Below are 15,716 nucleotides of genomic sequence, written 5' to 3'. Positions count from 1 at the left end.
CCCTAAAGCTTAATGACTCAAAAAAACAGTAATCATTTATTTTCTCTGGCAATTTCTCCTAGTCAGTAATTCATGAGCGGCCTGGCTGGGAGATTCAGGCTTAACGTCTCCATGAGTTGCAGCCGAGGACTGGTGGATCCACTTCCTAGGTGGCTCAGTCATGACTGGCTAGTTGATTCCTCTTTATATGTTCCTCTCTGCAGAGCTGTTTGAGTGTCTGCAGGAAATGAAGGCTAGCTTTCTCCACAGGGAGCAATCTAAGAGACAAAAACTGAAGTAACAATATGTTTTATGATCCAGCCCTAGAAGGCATACATCATTTCTATGGGTGTAGTCTATTGATAACACATGCCAACCCTGTTTCAGTGCCAACTCTGCTCCTCTGCCAGATGTGTTGTTTTGGACCAGCACCTAAATTCTGAGTCAGTTTCCTCATTTATAATAGAAAAATAAATACTTCCTTTCAGGACCGTTTTTTATGATTAACAAATATAGGATTATGAAGCGCTGCTTAGCATAATGCATTGCCTCACAACGGGCACTATTCAGAAGTGTCTTCATTTTCCTTAGCGTCCTCAGGAAGTCTGTCCTTATTCTTCTAAAGTTGAAACTCTGAACATCCCTTTTATTTTACCCCTGGAGAGGCGAGTCAGTCCCTTCCCACCCCTACCTACTCCAACTCAGATCCAAAGTAGGACAACGGTGGAAGCGGAACTATAGTTTCCGGGGAGCGACTCGAGTGCCCGGAGTTCATTGTAAAACGCACCGGAAGTGGGTCCGGCGGCTTTCTTTCCGTCGCGGAGAGCATCGGCCGGCGACCGTTCCGGCGGCCATTGCGAAAACTTCCCCACGGCTACTGCGTCCACGTGGCGGTGGCGTGGGGACTCCCTGAAAGCAGAGCGGCAGGGCGCCCGGAAGTCGTGAGTCGAGTCTTCCCGGGCTAATCCATGCCGGGTTGGAGGCTGCTGACGCAGGTCGGCGCCCAGGTGCTGGGTCGACTCGGGGACGGCCTGGGTGCTGCCCTGGGCCAGGGGAACAGGTAGGAAGGTGTGAGGGTGTCCTACCTGCACAGTTGCGTCCTGAAGCAGTGGAATGGCCTGGTGCAGTTGGGCCTCCCCTGGGTGGAGGAGGAAGGGGCTCTGTTGAGACGTGGGACACAGAAGAATAAGGGCCGTTAACCTAAGGAAGCACGTTCTAAGGGGATTGAAGTGGTGATTTTTAAAAAACGCTTATGAGCCAGCCACTAGCAGCGAACGCTATTAACAGCAATCATATCTTACAATTAGTGAGCGTTTGCCAGGTACTAAGCGCTCTGCTAAGTGTATTAGGTGCCTTATGTAGCCTCACGGGAGCAAACTGCTATCATAAGGTTTACAGATAAAACTGAAGGTTAGGGAGGTGAGTTAATTTGCCCAAAGTCACTCAACTAATAAGTGGAAAATTAGGAATCTAGCCTGAATTTATCTGACTACAAAAGGAGAGTAGACTGCAGAAAGCTTTACTTCTGTTCTGACCCTCCATGCAAGAATTACACCCCTTCTTCCTGACCTCCGCCCACTAAGGTCTTTCTTGGTACGTTCACCTGTTCAGAGGTCATGCCTTTTGTGGATCTTTTAACTTTGCACACCCAGTTTCTTCACTTCTCTGAACCTAGGCCATGTCATTGCAGGGAGGAGGTGAGCTTGTTAGACAAAGATCAACATGCCACCTTCTGCCACCTCCACTGAATGTAAAACTATTAAGGTACACTTCCAAATGGGTTAGTGGCTTTTCATGTCTATAGGTAGGACTGTTTTTTGGGGAATCTGTTTATCTGCGAGGAGAAGATGAATTTTTTTCTCCAGGGTAACGACTAACAGTTTAAATGTGAGCCTTATCCGAAGGAATGTGGGGAGTGAGGAAAAGGTTGGAGACCTGAAAAAAAGGTATACAGAATCCAAGCCCTTTCCCAAGGCCCTGCCTACACTTTCCAATTTGTGACTTCCCTTTTCTATATTAAGTGGAGGAAGTTTTTAAATTGTGGTTTGGTTTTATTTATTTTTTCTTTTTATAGAACACACATCTGGCTTTTTGTTAGAGGTCTTCATGGAAAGAGTGGTACATGGTGGGATGAGCATCTTTCTGAAGAAAATGTCCCGTTCATTAAGCAGTTGGTCTCTGATGAAGATAAAGCCCAATTAGCAAGTAAACTATGTCCTCTGAAAGATGAACCATGGCCTATACATCCTTGGGAACCAGGTGATTATTTTGTATTTGATGAGCTCTCATTTCCTAATTACTGTATGGCTGGACACATTTAAAATCATAGTGACTACCTGATAATTTATCATTTCTTGAATTTATTTTTCATGTGCTGCGTGTGTTTTATTGTGGTTTGTTTTGCATGTTTATTTCCAACCTCCTAGTCTAGTTTTAGTGAATGTCTGATGATAATAAAGACCTCCTTGAGAAGCTGTTTTATAGGTGAAGGGAGAATCATTCTGCATAGATTCTCTTGTTTACTTCAGCTAAAAAGAATATAAGTCAGGAAAGAAAGGCTGGAAGAGTATGATGTAAATTGTAATGTGTTGCATGGATGTTCAGTTGGGATGCTCTAGCACTGTAGATTTGGGAAGCATAACCGCTGAATCAGCTCTTTGTGTCTAGGAGGATGCTAAACCCATGTGTGGCCAGACCAAGAGGAATAAGGCCTTTTCTATTAAGTGTGTGGTCCCTGGTTAGGGTTTATTGTGACAGTCGAATTGGATAGTTATCAAAACTTCTTAGTGAGGCAACTTTACCAGTTTATGCAAAGAATCTAAGTGTCTTGTTGTAGACTGACATATTTTAGCAATGTATGACCAGTTGTGGCATCTCTATAGCCTCAGCTAACTTCTCAGAGTTTGAGTGATAGATGTTTTCTAATGAATAAAGTTGGGTAAGAATTGATACTAGGAAAGCAAAATGATGGATTTATCATGCCCTAGATGAATGCCATTATTTAAAACCAGAATATATCTAACTTATCTGTTTTCTTTATTTCATATATTTATGTTTGTTCATTTTACAAATATTTATTGAGCACCAATATGTCATGCCAGGCATGGTTGAAGGCACTTATATCTGTAAAGAACAGTCCTATTTTACTCTGTGAATATATTAGCATATTTCTTATGTGCCTGCTCCTCATACGGAAACCTGATTTTAGGAAAAACGATTTCATAATGTTGGTGAATGTTGCAAAAGCTTTTGTTCACATTGCTTTGGTTTTAATTGCCAGGTTCCTTTAGAGTTGGTCTTATTGCCTTGAAGCTGGGCATGATGCCTTTATGGACCAAGGATGGTCAAAAGCATGTGGTCACATTACTTCAGGTAAGAGAGAAACAGAAGACGTAAGAGATATCTATGTGTTTCAAGATCTGTTTGTGCAAACCTTAACAAGAACTATTTGTGTCCTGAAACATGGAACTGTATGGTGAAGAAAGGGGTAATGTTGAACATAAATAGTATTAAAGAACTTATGGTGGTTTCAGGAATGTTCTCACTCTTGCCTGAGCAGTGGCCTTCTGATACTGGTATTGGGATAACTGGAGCAATGAATTTTTTTTTTTAAGTATAACCTAGCCTTTTACAGATCCCCTTGTTTACTTCATAATTGGAAAAAAATCTTAATCCCATTTTGTTTCCTTTTATGGAGTTCTTTCAACTCCAGATTACAGTTTTGATCTTTTTGCTAACAGAATATAATACTCTTGTCTGGTGAGGCTGTATTTTGTTCACTAAGGTAAGCTATAGTCTAGTGGGTAAGAATGTGTGTCCTGAGACCAGAATACCTGAGTTGCAATCTTGATTCTGCCACTTACTAGTGTGTTCCTTGGAGTACTGTGCCTCATCTGTAAAAGATACTCTATTCTGTAAAAGAAATAATTGTGACCTACTTCAAAAGGTTATTGTGTCGATTGCACAAGATGATAAATGTCAGGCACTTGAAACAATGTTAAGTGTCCACTAAATATTAGCTACTATTGTCTTTATCATTATCATTGTTATTATTATTATTATTATTATAGAAAGATACTGGTAAGAGATCATCACTCCCCCAATCACTTTGAACAACTCAGTTGATCTTGGGGCTTAGTCTTAGGCAAGTAATGATACAGGTGATGTAAGGTAACAGCTCATGCACCTAAGTGCTTAGAGTGCTAATAAGGCTCAAAGAGTCTGTAGATCCTTTGCAAATTATTATTGGCTCTGAATGATCAAGTATAAGACAATAGTTTTGTGAACTCTGAAGAAACTGGCGGGGGCAGGGGGCTTTCAGTAATGGCTGGTGGGATTGTAAATTGGTACAAAACCATTTTGGAAAACACTTTAGCATTATGTGGCAAAATTAAGACAAGTTAGCCTGTAGTCTAGCAATTCCACTTCCAAGTATTACTAGAAAACTTGAGCAGCAGCATCACACTTAACGCCAACAAACTAGAAATAACCCAAGTCTCTGTCCACAGTAGAACAGGTAAACAAATCATGTTATATTCACATAATGAAATGTTGTACAGCAATGAAAATGAACAGAATAGAGCTACACACAATATAGATGAACCTTACAAATATGTTAAGTGAAGTAAGACATGGAAGAGTACATAAAATGCATAAAATCTGATTCCATTTATATAAAGTTTAAAGCAGGCAATACTTTCCAATATAGTAATTATAAAGAAAAGTAAATAGTTACCATAAATGTCAAGAGTTATTTCTAGGGCAGTGCTTCTCAAACTTTAGTGAACCTCAGGATCACTTAGAGGTCTTATAAAACACAAAGATTCTGATTCAGTAGGTCTGGATTGAGGCCTGAGAATCAGCGTCTTTATTAAGTTCCCAGGGAATCCTGACACTGCTTGTCTGGTGACCATACTTTTGAGAACTCCTGCTTTTGGGTAAAAAGATGAGGAGGTGATTGGGAAGAGACACACACGGGCTTTTGGGATTCTACTTCTTGAGCTGGGTAGTGGTTACATGTATATTTTTTTTATACTCATTTTGTTGTATATGTTCTTTTCTGTATGTATTTAATCTTTTTTTTTTTTTTTTTTGAGACGGAGTCTTGCTCTGTCCCCCAGGCTGGAGTGCAGTGGCGCAATCTTGGCTTACTGCAAGCTCCGCCTCCTGGGTTCACGCCATTCTTCTGCCTCAGCCTCCCGAGTAGCTGGGACTATAGGCGCCCACCAGCATGCCCGGCTAATTTTTTGTATTTTTAGTAGAGATGGGGTTTCACCGTGTTAGCCAGGATGGTCTCGATCCCCTGACCTCATGAGCTGCCCGCCTCGGCCTCCCAAAGTGCGTATTTAATCATTTTTTTTTTAATTTATATTTTTAAGATTGTGGTTGGTGTTAGAGGAGAGATGAGGTAAGTAACTGTAGGGAATTCCTATTTGTCCTAAGGTCTCAATGTGGCTGGTTTGTAATGTTAAAATATATATTGGCACATGCTTAGTTTTTTTATGTTTGTTTTTTTAGGTACAAGACTGTCATGTCTTAAAATATACGTCAAAGGAAAACTGTAATGGAAAAATGGCAACCCTGTCTGTAGGAGGAAAAACTGTATCACGTTTTCGTGTAAGGATGTATTTTCATAGCTAGAATACTGCATTTTTCATCAGTTTCAAATCTGGATGAGTTTATGTTTTGAGATTGTTCCACAGCCACAAACTTGCATTTGTTTGTGAGGTAAATTGTGTATTTGGGGGAGGCATTCTGGCACAGCCATTTTGCCCAGGAGTCTTGGAGACTCTTGAGTTTGTTCTAATACCTCTCCCTGAATCTGGAACAAGTAATTTTACCTCTCTAAGCTGTAGTGCTTGTATATCTGTACAATGGGAACAAAAATACTACATACCTAATAGATTTATCACAAGGATTAAATTAGGTTTTTCAGATGTGCTTGGAATATAACAGACACTCAGTAGATTTGGTTATTTTGTTATTGTTTTATGTTTCATTTCACTTTCTTCCTATGGAAAATTGTCTTAACTCGACACCAAGAGCATGTGGAAATTAATTTTGTGTATTCTGGAAGGAGCTTTCAGTGTTTGGGAGAAAGCTGTGTAAGAACCCAAATCAGATTTTTTTTAATAAAGCATTTTTTTTTTAAGTAGAGTACTGAGTTTGTAGTTTAAGTTTGGAAAAGCTGCCCAATGAGTATCCTGTATTGAATAACTAAAACCAGAAAACCTTTCTCAAAATGGTGATGGTTTTCAGTAAACATCTTTAGGTTTACTAGAACACATTGCTTATCTCTAAGACAAACTTTTTTTTCATTGTAAACTGTTTATGAAATGAACAAGGCAGAAATTAGGATACAACCCATACTCTCTGACTGTCACAACTATCAGGTGTTTATCCTACTAACTACTCTATTTTCTGATAGTTAACTTTTATTGAACATTTATTACATGCCACGTGCATAAGCATTACGCTTTTTTCATTTGTTACTTTATATAAACTTTTCAGCCTCTGAGGCTAACGCAGTTAACTAACTCATTCAAAGTCACCCCACTGGTAAAAGGTAGAGCGACAGACACCAGAGCCTTACTTAACTGTGTCTTGATATCTACCCACTGGGAGCTCAAGCTAGTGAGGAAGTTACACAAATAAACCAGCCATCCCAGTACAATATTATAAATCCAAGGAGCACAGAACCGGAGACAGCCAATTCTGCCAGGGAAAATCCCAGGAGGTTTCACAGGGAGAACAGAAAGGAAAATGGGTGTTACAGGCATGCCAGAGAGAATGGCCTCTGCAGAAGCAGAGACGACATGGAAGAGCATGTGTGCTTGGGGAGAGAAGTGTAATGTGGCTGCATTTTAGTGTGCAGGCCTGGGCCAGTGTTGGGAGGGTGGTGAAGCTGCAGCTATCAAGGTAGTGTGTGAGGTTTAGACTTCATCTTACGAACTTTGAGGTGCTTTCTGAATTCTTTAACTAGGTCAGTAACTTGTTCAGATTGTTAAATTAGTTAACTAAAATTTTAAAAATCTGATAGGAGGAAAGAGTTTTTAGGAGATTGTTTTAAGAGATCAGGGGAGAGTTGATAAGAGCCTTTAGAAGCAAGGCAGTTGCATTGAGATTGGAAGGGGCAGGGATTGGAAAGGACTGGGTGGGAGGACACAACTAGGTCAGTGCTGATTGCATACTCTGGGATAGGAACAAGGAAAAGGGAAGCTTTGGAGGAAAGATGTTTGAGATGTTCACAGGAAATCATAGTTCTATAAATGGTGAGAAATACTGATTAGTCAATAAGTGGTGGTGGAAATCACTGAAATCTGTGACATGGTTTATTTTGTTTCGTGTTAGAGAAGTTAGCTATTTTTGAATATTATGGTAGCATACTCCATTTATTTTTCTTTAAAGCTTTGTCATAATATCTGTCCTGCTATTCTTAACAGTTTATTGACTAACAAATTTGGGTTTCACATAACTCCGTAGTAATTATAGAGTACAATGAGATATTTATGGGAACTTTTTAAAAAAATCAAAAGTGTTTGACTTTTTAAAAATTTATTATGTACCAGCCTTCATATGAGTAATTCTTTGGTTTGATAGATGCCACTGTTTTCTACTTGATTGTACTTCTGTGTTTTTGTAATGACTAGCATCATCATCTTCATTTTCATTACAAGTTTTGTAAATTGATGCCTTCATGGCCTTGATATTTGTAAATCAAGCATGCTAGGGTAATCCCTTCTGCCCCAGCCAGGTCTGTGAAGATTGCTTCCTCTGAAATATGAGGTAGTGAGAAAACAAGTGATGTGGGATCAGAAAAGTTGAGTTCTAATCCTGATTTCTACCTTTAGGTCCCCTATACTCACCTTTTGAACATCTATTTTCTTACCCATAAAAACAAGGAATAGTACTTGATGGTCTCTGAATTATCTTCCAGTTCTGAAAGTCTCACACTGGTTCTCTGAATATTTTAATTCTCAAGAAAAAACAACTTTGGAGGAAAAAAGTACATGGGAGCTCAATTTATTCTATTTTACTTAGTGATAAAGATGTGTTATAATCAAAATTTTATGAAAGTAATACTAATAGTATTACTATAACAGTACTAATAATTAATATTACAGAATGATAGGTGTTGCATTTCATAGTCGAGGCTGTTCACACATTTTTTTCTCTTTAGCTTATTCTGATAGCTTTATTCTCTTCAGTGGTTACATAGCACAGCAGGGTGATTTGGATGTTGTGTTCTAATGTTGTGGTGGATTTTGACCCACTTAATTTACGTAAACTTTGAAAACTTCACTTCTCTAGCATAGAAAGTACTGTGAAGGACCTTCTTTCTTCAAGATATAAAATTTCTTCAAGATACAAAATTTCTAAGTCCAGATGACATTTATTACAATAACAAGAAAAAGCTTTGTCTATAAAATGACCTTTCTTCAAAATGAAATGTGAAAATGAAGTTTTAGAATTCTTTGTAAATACATCATTTTTGTTTGAAAACAAAGATTTTTGAAACTAAAAGTATCCAGACTTCCATATTATAGCTCTCAGGAAAAAATGCAAATTGATTGATTATAGAGGATTTTTTAAAAAACGAAGACCTATGAATATAAAATTTCATATATCTAAACATTTGGAAGTTAAATCACTTTATAATAGTGTTAGAACTGTTTTCTTTTAATCTGTAAAGAATTTATGCCTCCAAGAAATTAGGCTACGTTGCCTTTTTGTTTTGTACCTTATTATAAATAAAAACTGAGGTAGTACATAGTGTTTTTGAATGAGGAAGTTAAGTGGCCTTAAACATTGATTAAATCAATTCATCTTAGGAGGAGAGGCATTTTCATTGTGGGAAGGATAATTGCAGAGAACTTTGAAGTGGGGGAAAAGAATGCAACCTCATAGATGGGATTATCCAAGTGTGACAGTACTGTCAGTCTTTTAAATTGCCTTTTGAAATCATTTACTTATTTAGAAGTTTGAAAAAAAGAAAAAAGTCTTTTACACTGCTTCGGTTTTAACTCTGCTTGAGCATTTGGTTTTCCTCCTGACTGAGACCTAATTAGTTTTATAATATTTTGATTTTAAAAGAAAAAAGTATTTACTATTAGTGAAATTGGATGATAATCAAGAAGTATGTTTTACCTTGGTTCTATTTATGGTTTAGTCTAAAAAGTTACTTAGGATGAAATGTTTATATATATTGTCTGTTTTGTATTATTAGAATAGTAAAGGATTTTCCTCAGAAGCTTCCAGATATGCTTAAAAAGCTGGCATTAACAAAATAATATGCTTTTAAAATCACGTGGAATAGGCGAATGTCAAAAATAAACTTGAAGTCCATTCTAAAATTTAATAAATCTGAATTTTATACATCAGGAAAATAATTTAAAGGAGCCATACTGTTAAATGAAAATTTTGTGTTTGCTCTTGTTGCAGAAGTGAGTATGATTGAAGATGAAAAGCAGGGGACTTGATAATAGTGGTGTTGGGTGTTAGTGTTAATTTCAGTGTGTAGGAAATAAAATAATAGAGAATGATTGGAATGAATTTGTGTTATCACTCTTGTGGAGGAAAGGATAGCTTCTTGAGAGAACTCTTGTGAGGTATAGAACAGTCTTCAGTGGACATCAAGGTAGAGCTTCTCGGCATTTGTTGTAGGCTCCACTGGAGAGCCCCAGGGGGATTCCTGGTAAGTTGTAGACTGATCCAAAAATTAAACTGTGCTTACAGGCCAGTGCCACCCAATTTCATGTCAACTATGGCAACTGAGTAAGTTATAAGTACTAATGGTTTACATTTTAAACTGAACAAGTAACTAAAGTTTGCTAAGTATTCACATATTATATTCTACAAACAAGTCTGACTCTGCAGGCACTTCATTGGAATTTGGGGGAAGGATACTTTGTTATTATCAGTGTCATCTTGAGTTGGTTAGGGTTTTTTAGTTGCTGCTATTCTTGCTTTTTGAAAATTACAATTACTATTGGTTTGGTTTTATAATAGTTTCTTGCTGATTTGTTCATCCTCAGAGCAAGTCATGATATATCTCTTAGGCCTATACTTTTACAGTAACTAGACCTGAAGATTGAGGCCACAGTAACGTCGTGTTCCAAGAACTGATGGAGCAGAAGAGTAGAAAAGTGGGAAGAGTTAGACAAACTTTATACCCAGATGGTTGCCTGTCCTTTATCTTCTGTTTCTTTTCATCGTTGGTTTAGCCCACTTCTTTATTGTCTAACTTGCCACTGTGCTTAGCTGTAAAGTTAGAGACACAAATGAATAAAAAACAGCCTTTACCATCCAGGTGCTCACAGGTCAGCATGCTGACCAACATTTGAGTAGATACACTTGAGATACTCCAGTGTCTAGTGTTGGCATAGACAAAGGAGCAATGTGCTCTGGTAAGGCTGCTCAGAGAGGGATCTGGATAGGAAATATAACTGAATTTAGTACTAGAGACATGTACTTATATTTCCCAGTGTGAAGAGTGCCTCTTTCACCAGAATAAAACGAGCACAGATACATCTACCTGCTGTTCCCTCTTCCTCAACTTTGAAGCTTTGGAGATGCAGGGTAGGGAGGAGATCACAGATGAAGAGAGTGGTGCAGACAGATTCAGGAAAGCATACATAGAGTAACATAGCCATTGGGGGCCTGCGGGTTCTTCATTTATGGTTAGAAAGTTGAGGGAGAGCGAACAGCAGGAAAATAGATGTACTATGTTATATTGTGATGAAAGAGGCACTCTTCACATCAGGAAATAAAAAGTGGCATAACTTTTTTGTCAAGTCCTATAGCAATCTATATCGAGTCTTAAGAATTAAGGTGGGGGGAAGACCCAGGAATTATAAGAAAATAAGATGTCCATAGGTTTTGTTTTTAGTGACACTGGTTGTAGTGATATTTACAATAGCAGGACAGAAGGCAGGAGTGGAGAGCAGACAGCAGGATCTACCAGGAGCTGGGGATATAGCAGCAACTAAAGCAAGTCTCTGCTTTCAGGAAGCTTAGATTTGGGTAGGTTTAGGGGTGAAATGGGGAGGCTGTTACATAGAACAGGGGTCCCCATCCCCCGGGCTGTAGACTGCTCTGTGGCCTGTTAGGAATGGGACTGCACAGCAGGAGGTGAATGGCAGGTGAGTGAGCATTAGTTACCACCTGAGCTCTACCTCCTGTCAGTCAGATCAGTGGCAGCGTTAGATTCTTATAGGAGCGCAAACCCTATAGGAGCTGTGCATGCGAGGGATCTAGGTTGCATGCTCCTTATGAGACTCTAATGCCTGATAATCTGAGGTGGAACAGTTTCATTCTGAAACCATCCCTCTTGCTGCCTCCACTGGTCTGTGGAAAAATGGTCTTCCATGAAACCAGTCCCTGGTACCGAAAAGGTTGGGTACTGCTGACATAGAAACAGTAAAAAATGTGTATCATGACACATGGAGATAAATGCTTTGAAGGGTAATACTAAAAATATAAAGGATTTTTCTCGGAAGCTTCCTGGTATGCCTAAAAAACTGGTATTAATAAAATAATATGCTTTAATAAAAGTAGGCTGAGGGGATAAGTGACAAAAAATGGTGCTATTTCAGATTGAGTAATTAGACAAGGTAAGTTGATATTTTGATACCTGAATAAGTAAGGGAGCCAGTCATGCAAAAATATGGCAGAAAAGCATTCTAGACAGAGGCAATAGGATGCGCAAAGGTCTTGAGGCCAGTGTTTGATGTGTTCTTGGGCCAATAAGGGAGTGCATTTTTTCTGAAGCAGGGTGAGTCAGGAGGAGAGTAAAAGATGAGGTCAGATTGTGTAGAACATTTTAAACCATGGTAAGGACTTAGCACTTGATTCTGTAAGAAGTAGAAGCCACTGTAGATATATGATATGGCTTGAGTTCTAAAATGATAATGCCAGCCTGTGAATTGAGAACAGACTAGAGAGTCGGAAGGGTGGAAGCTTGGAGACCAGTTTGGAGGCTATTGAAATAATCCAGGCAGAAGATAATGGATGAGGTTGACATTGGGATGGGGTGGTAAGTGGTTGGCGTGGGCTGTATTTTTAAATAGTCTGGAGGAATTGCTGATGAATGGGACGTGGAATGTGAAGAAGAAAAGAATCAAGGGTGACCATAAGATTTTTGACCTATACGGCAGCATTATGGAGTTGCCTTTTTTATTGAGATTTGGAAGAAGGCCTGGGAAGGGCAGGCTTGGTGAAGGGAGTTGAGTTCAGTTTTAGACACGTTAAGCTTAAGTTTCTATATGACATTGAAGTGGAGATAATGACTTGGCAGTTGGACATGTGAATGTATAGTTCAAAGTAGAATTTGGAATTGAAGTTAGAGATGTGCAGACATTCACATATATGAGAACCGAGAGAGTAGTAACTGGAAGCCAAGAGAAAGTCTTCCATGGAGAGAGTGGTCACCTGTGTTAAGCATTGCTGGTAGATTCAGTAAAATGAGTATCAACCAGTGTGGTTGACCATATGGAGATCCTTGGTGAATGACAAGCACTTTGCATTGAGTGCTAGGAGCTGAAAGCGCTGATTAAACTGGGTTCACAGAATGGGAGGAGAGAAAGTAGACTTGGCAAGTCTTTCCAGGAGCTTTGCTGTAAGGGGGAACAGAAAAATTAGCTAAAGAATATGTGGTCAAGAAAAAGTTTGTTTTAATATGTGAATTATTGTGACATGTTATATATAGTGATAGGAAGTTCCAGTAGAAAGGGGGAAAAAATGAAGATTTCTTAGAAGAGAGTGGGGACAATTTCAGGAGGAAACCATTGAATAGGTGAGAAGGGGTGGGAATTAGTGCTTTTAATAAAAGTATGGAGAGCTCATCTGTCAGCATGATTTCCAGCCCCAGTTTGACATAGAAATCATGTGAGGAGCTTGAAAATTAGCAATGCCTAGACCCCACACTAGACAGTGAAATTACAATCTCTAAGCAGAGGGCCCTTGCCGTTGGCATTTTCTAGAAGCTCTCCATGTGCATCTCATGTGTAACCTAGAGTGGGGTGGGAGGATAGTACTGTTAATATATTAGTGCTGGTATAGACAATTTGATTTGGTAAAAGCATGGAGAAGTTCTCTTAATTCTTTTATTTGATCAACTCAAAGGGAGGAAGAGGAAACAGTGCTGAAGATTTTAGAAAAGGATGTGACTTAGTTTCCTTATAGAGTGTGAAAATGATTTAACCAGAGATATGTAGGTATCTCTAGATATAACCAGGCCACATTTGAGATTCTGAAGTTTGTGGTCATAACATTTAAATGTAACATACCGTGTTTTCTTCCAGTTTAGAATAAGTGCAGAATAGGCAGAGAGTTGATTTTTCGGGGTTTGGGTTCTTAATTCAGACAGTCAGAATTTAAATATGAGCACAACTCTTTATTTTCCTGCAGAACAGAGGTCTTTCCCAGTGTGCTATATTTGAACACTATGTACATGGTTGGAATCTAAGTAGTAAGATTATTCAAAGAGATGTAATAAAATATAGCTATAAATCTCACCTCCCTTAAATAAGGGGAATTGGGTGCCCTTTGTTCATTAAGGAATAAGGTATGCTTTGATTTATTTTCTGGGGTGTTAACTTGGTTTAGATCTCCATGCATTCAATTCCACTTTTAATATTCAATGTATTACTTATATGTGCTGCTTTTCCTCTAGAAAGCTACATCCATATTGGAATTTTACCGGGAACTTGGATTGCCGCCGAAACAGACAGTTAAAATCTTTAATATAACAGATAATGCTGCAATTAAACCAGGTAATTTGAGGTTGGGGAGAGGAGGGAGGTAAAAATACCCAAATATGCAATTTGTTTAATGTCAGCCCTTTCAATAAAGCTACATCTAAAATGCAAAGTCTCAAACACTTACTTTTAAATACAAAACTGTATCTCATTTTGTTTTTTTTTTTTAGTGGAAAAACCTGTAGATAACTCTTTGCTTTCTGTGAGAGAGGGAGGAACACTTTTGTTTTTAATGTAGAGAGAGTTTAATATTTGAAAAAGCCACCTCAAAGAAATACACTAACTTTTAAAATTCAAAGATCGTTGTTCACAGGCTGGCATTCATGAAAAATAGCCAGGCTCTTGCTTAGATAGAAGAACTGGAGAAAATATAATAACAGAAGGGACCGACCATAGCACCTCAATGTAAAGATTCTTACTTAAAATTTCCAAGATATTTTGCCTAATCCGTGGACTGTCAAAGAGTAAAGATTTGGCATATGATTATATTGGCTCATATGGTTAGCAAAATATAACATTTTGATGTCTGAACTTCAGAAAAGCTCCCTGATCTCTGAACTTGAGTTCTGACAAGAAGACAGTAGAATGCTGTTTTAAGATTTGGTATTTAATATCTGAACTAAACTGCTTTAAGTAAAATACAGTTGCAGTAGGCTTTTATTGGTGTGACAGAGGGTCAGCCTTGATACAAGGTAGAATTAAAAGTATTCTTTGAAGTTAAGATTTTGCAATTTTAAGGCAAGGTAAATGGAATTAAACAAATATAAAAATTAGTAGAGGTACTTGGGCCATTGTATATTAGAATAGTTTATAATGGAAATACTTTAAATATAAAGGGATAGTTCTAAAATATTTGGTTGTGTAGACAGTTCTGAAGCACTTTTTAATATTCTCTTTGGTATTAACACATCTAACTTAAACTCTTTGTTTATGTTTATGATAAAGATAAAATTAAGCCACATTAACTTTTGCTGTAGCTCAAATCATACAAAATTGTTTTTGGGGTCAAAAATGGTCAAAAATCAGCAATTCAGCCTCATAAAAGGTCACTTAATTTCTTTTTAAAAAATTAATACTATTTTTGATTGACAAATCAAAATTATATACATTTATGGGATACAGTGTGATGTTTTGATAATATGTAGACAATGTGGAATGATTAAATCTCTATATTTTCTTCATTCAAGGTTTTTCTCTGCCTATATAAATCCAGGTTGGGTTATAACTTAAAGGAAATTCCCCCCCTGCAATCTTACAGCACTTTGCTGCTTGTATTAAATAAACTATAACTATAAATAAACTTTCAGTTACATTCTCTACTACAGTGGTTTCTGCCATTTAAAAAAATGTATCTTATTTGATGATGTTAATGTTTATTCTTCACCAAGATAATAAATTTCTTGCTGTCAGGGGCCATGTCTTATATTCTTATATTCTTGAATTTCTAGCTGCACATATTTGTAAGTGCACTATAAATGTTTGCTAATTGATTGCCAAAGAGTTCTCATAAATGTTACTTTCAAGTTTATGTAAACAATATTATGAAGGGCTTTGATTCATCACAAAATTTAAAACTTTTAAAAATAATGTTTCCCAAGTACATTTAAAGTAAGACTTTATTTGCATACGACTAGTTTTGTAAACGTTTCTATATAAAATTTAATAAGAGTATCTATAAAGGCAATTTTTTGCTATTCTAATTATCTAGGCATGAACTGGAGAACTATAGTTTATTGGTACAATGAAGAGTTCACCCAAAATCTGATATGTAGAGGCTTTATATAGATGTCATACGTACCATGATCATTACACACCATATGAGGGACTTGGGTTCAAGTAATTGTTTCCTGTTTGTCCAATGGGTGCAGGATATTTAATGAAGCCCCAACATTTTTTGGTTATTCTTGTTTTTGTTTTCCCAATGTGAAAACAAGAAACATATCTTAATTTAGTATACTGTTATTCACTAAAACAACCAAG

The 15,716-nt window shown here is 37.6% G+C and overlaps 1 protein-coding gene across 5 annotated transcripts in view; it reads left to right on the top strand.

The window, feature by feature from the left end:
- The window catches only part of MRPL3 (mitochondrial ribosomal protein L3), a 64,897-nt gene that overhangs the window by 23,511 nt on the left and 25,670 nt on the right, over positions 1 to 15,716 (top strand). The window contains exons 1-6 of one of the 5 annotated variants that reach the window (XM_003829458.5): positions 587 to 1,039; positions 1,845 to 1,925; positions 2,054 to 2,238; positions 3,260 to 3,351; positions 5,497 to 5,595; positions 13,652 to 13,751. In XM_003829458.5, the coding sequence (XP_003829506.2) occupies positions 948 to 1,039; positions 1,845 to 1,925; positions 2,054 to 2,238; positions 3,260 to 3,351; positions 5,497 to 5,595; positions 13,652 to 13,751 (649 nt within the window). In that variant the 5' untranslated portion in view covers positions 587 to 947. Of the gene's footprint in view, positions 1 to 364; positions 1,040 to 1,844; positions 1,926 to 2,053; positions 2,239 to 3,259; positions 3,352 to 5,496; positions 5,596 to 13,651; positions 13,752 to 15,716 lie in introns of those variants that run through there. The other 4 variants (XM_063602930.1, XM_003829457.4, XM_003829459.6 and 1 more) reach the window with 4 other exon arrangements.

The sequence above is a fragment of the Pan paniscus genome, chromosome 2, assembly GCF_029289425.2.
Source record: "Pan paniscus chromosome 2, NHGRI_mPanPan1-v2.0_pri, whole genome shotgun sequence".
Lineage (NCBI taxonomy): Eukaryota > Metazoa > Chordata > Mammalia > Primates > Hominidae > Pan > Pan paniscus.
Note: the sequence above shows the minus strand (reverse complement) of the source record. Positions and strands in the feature narration are given on the sequence as shown.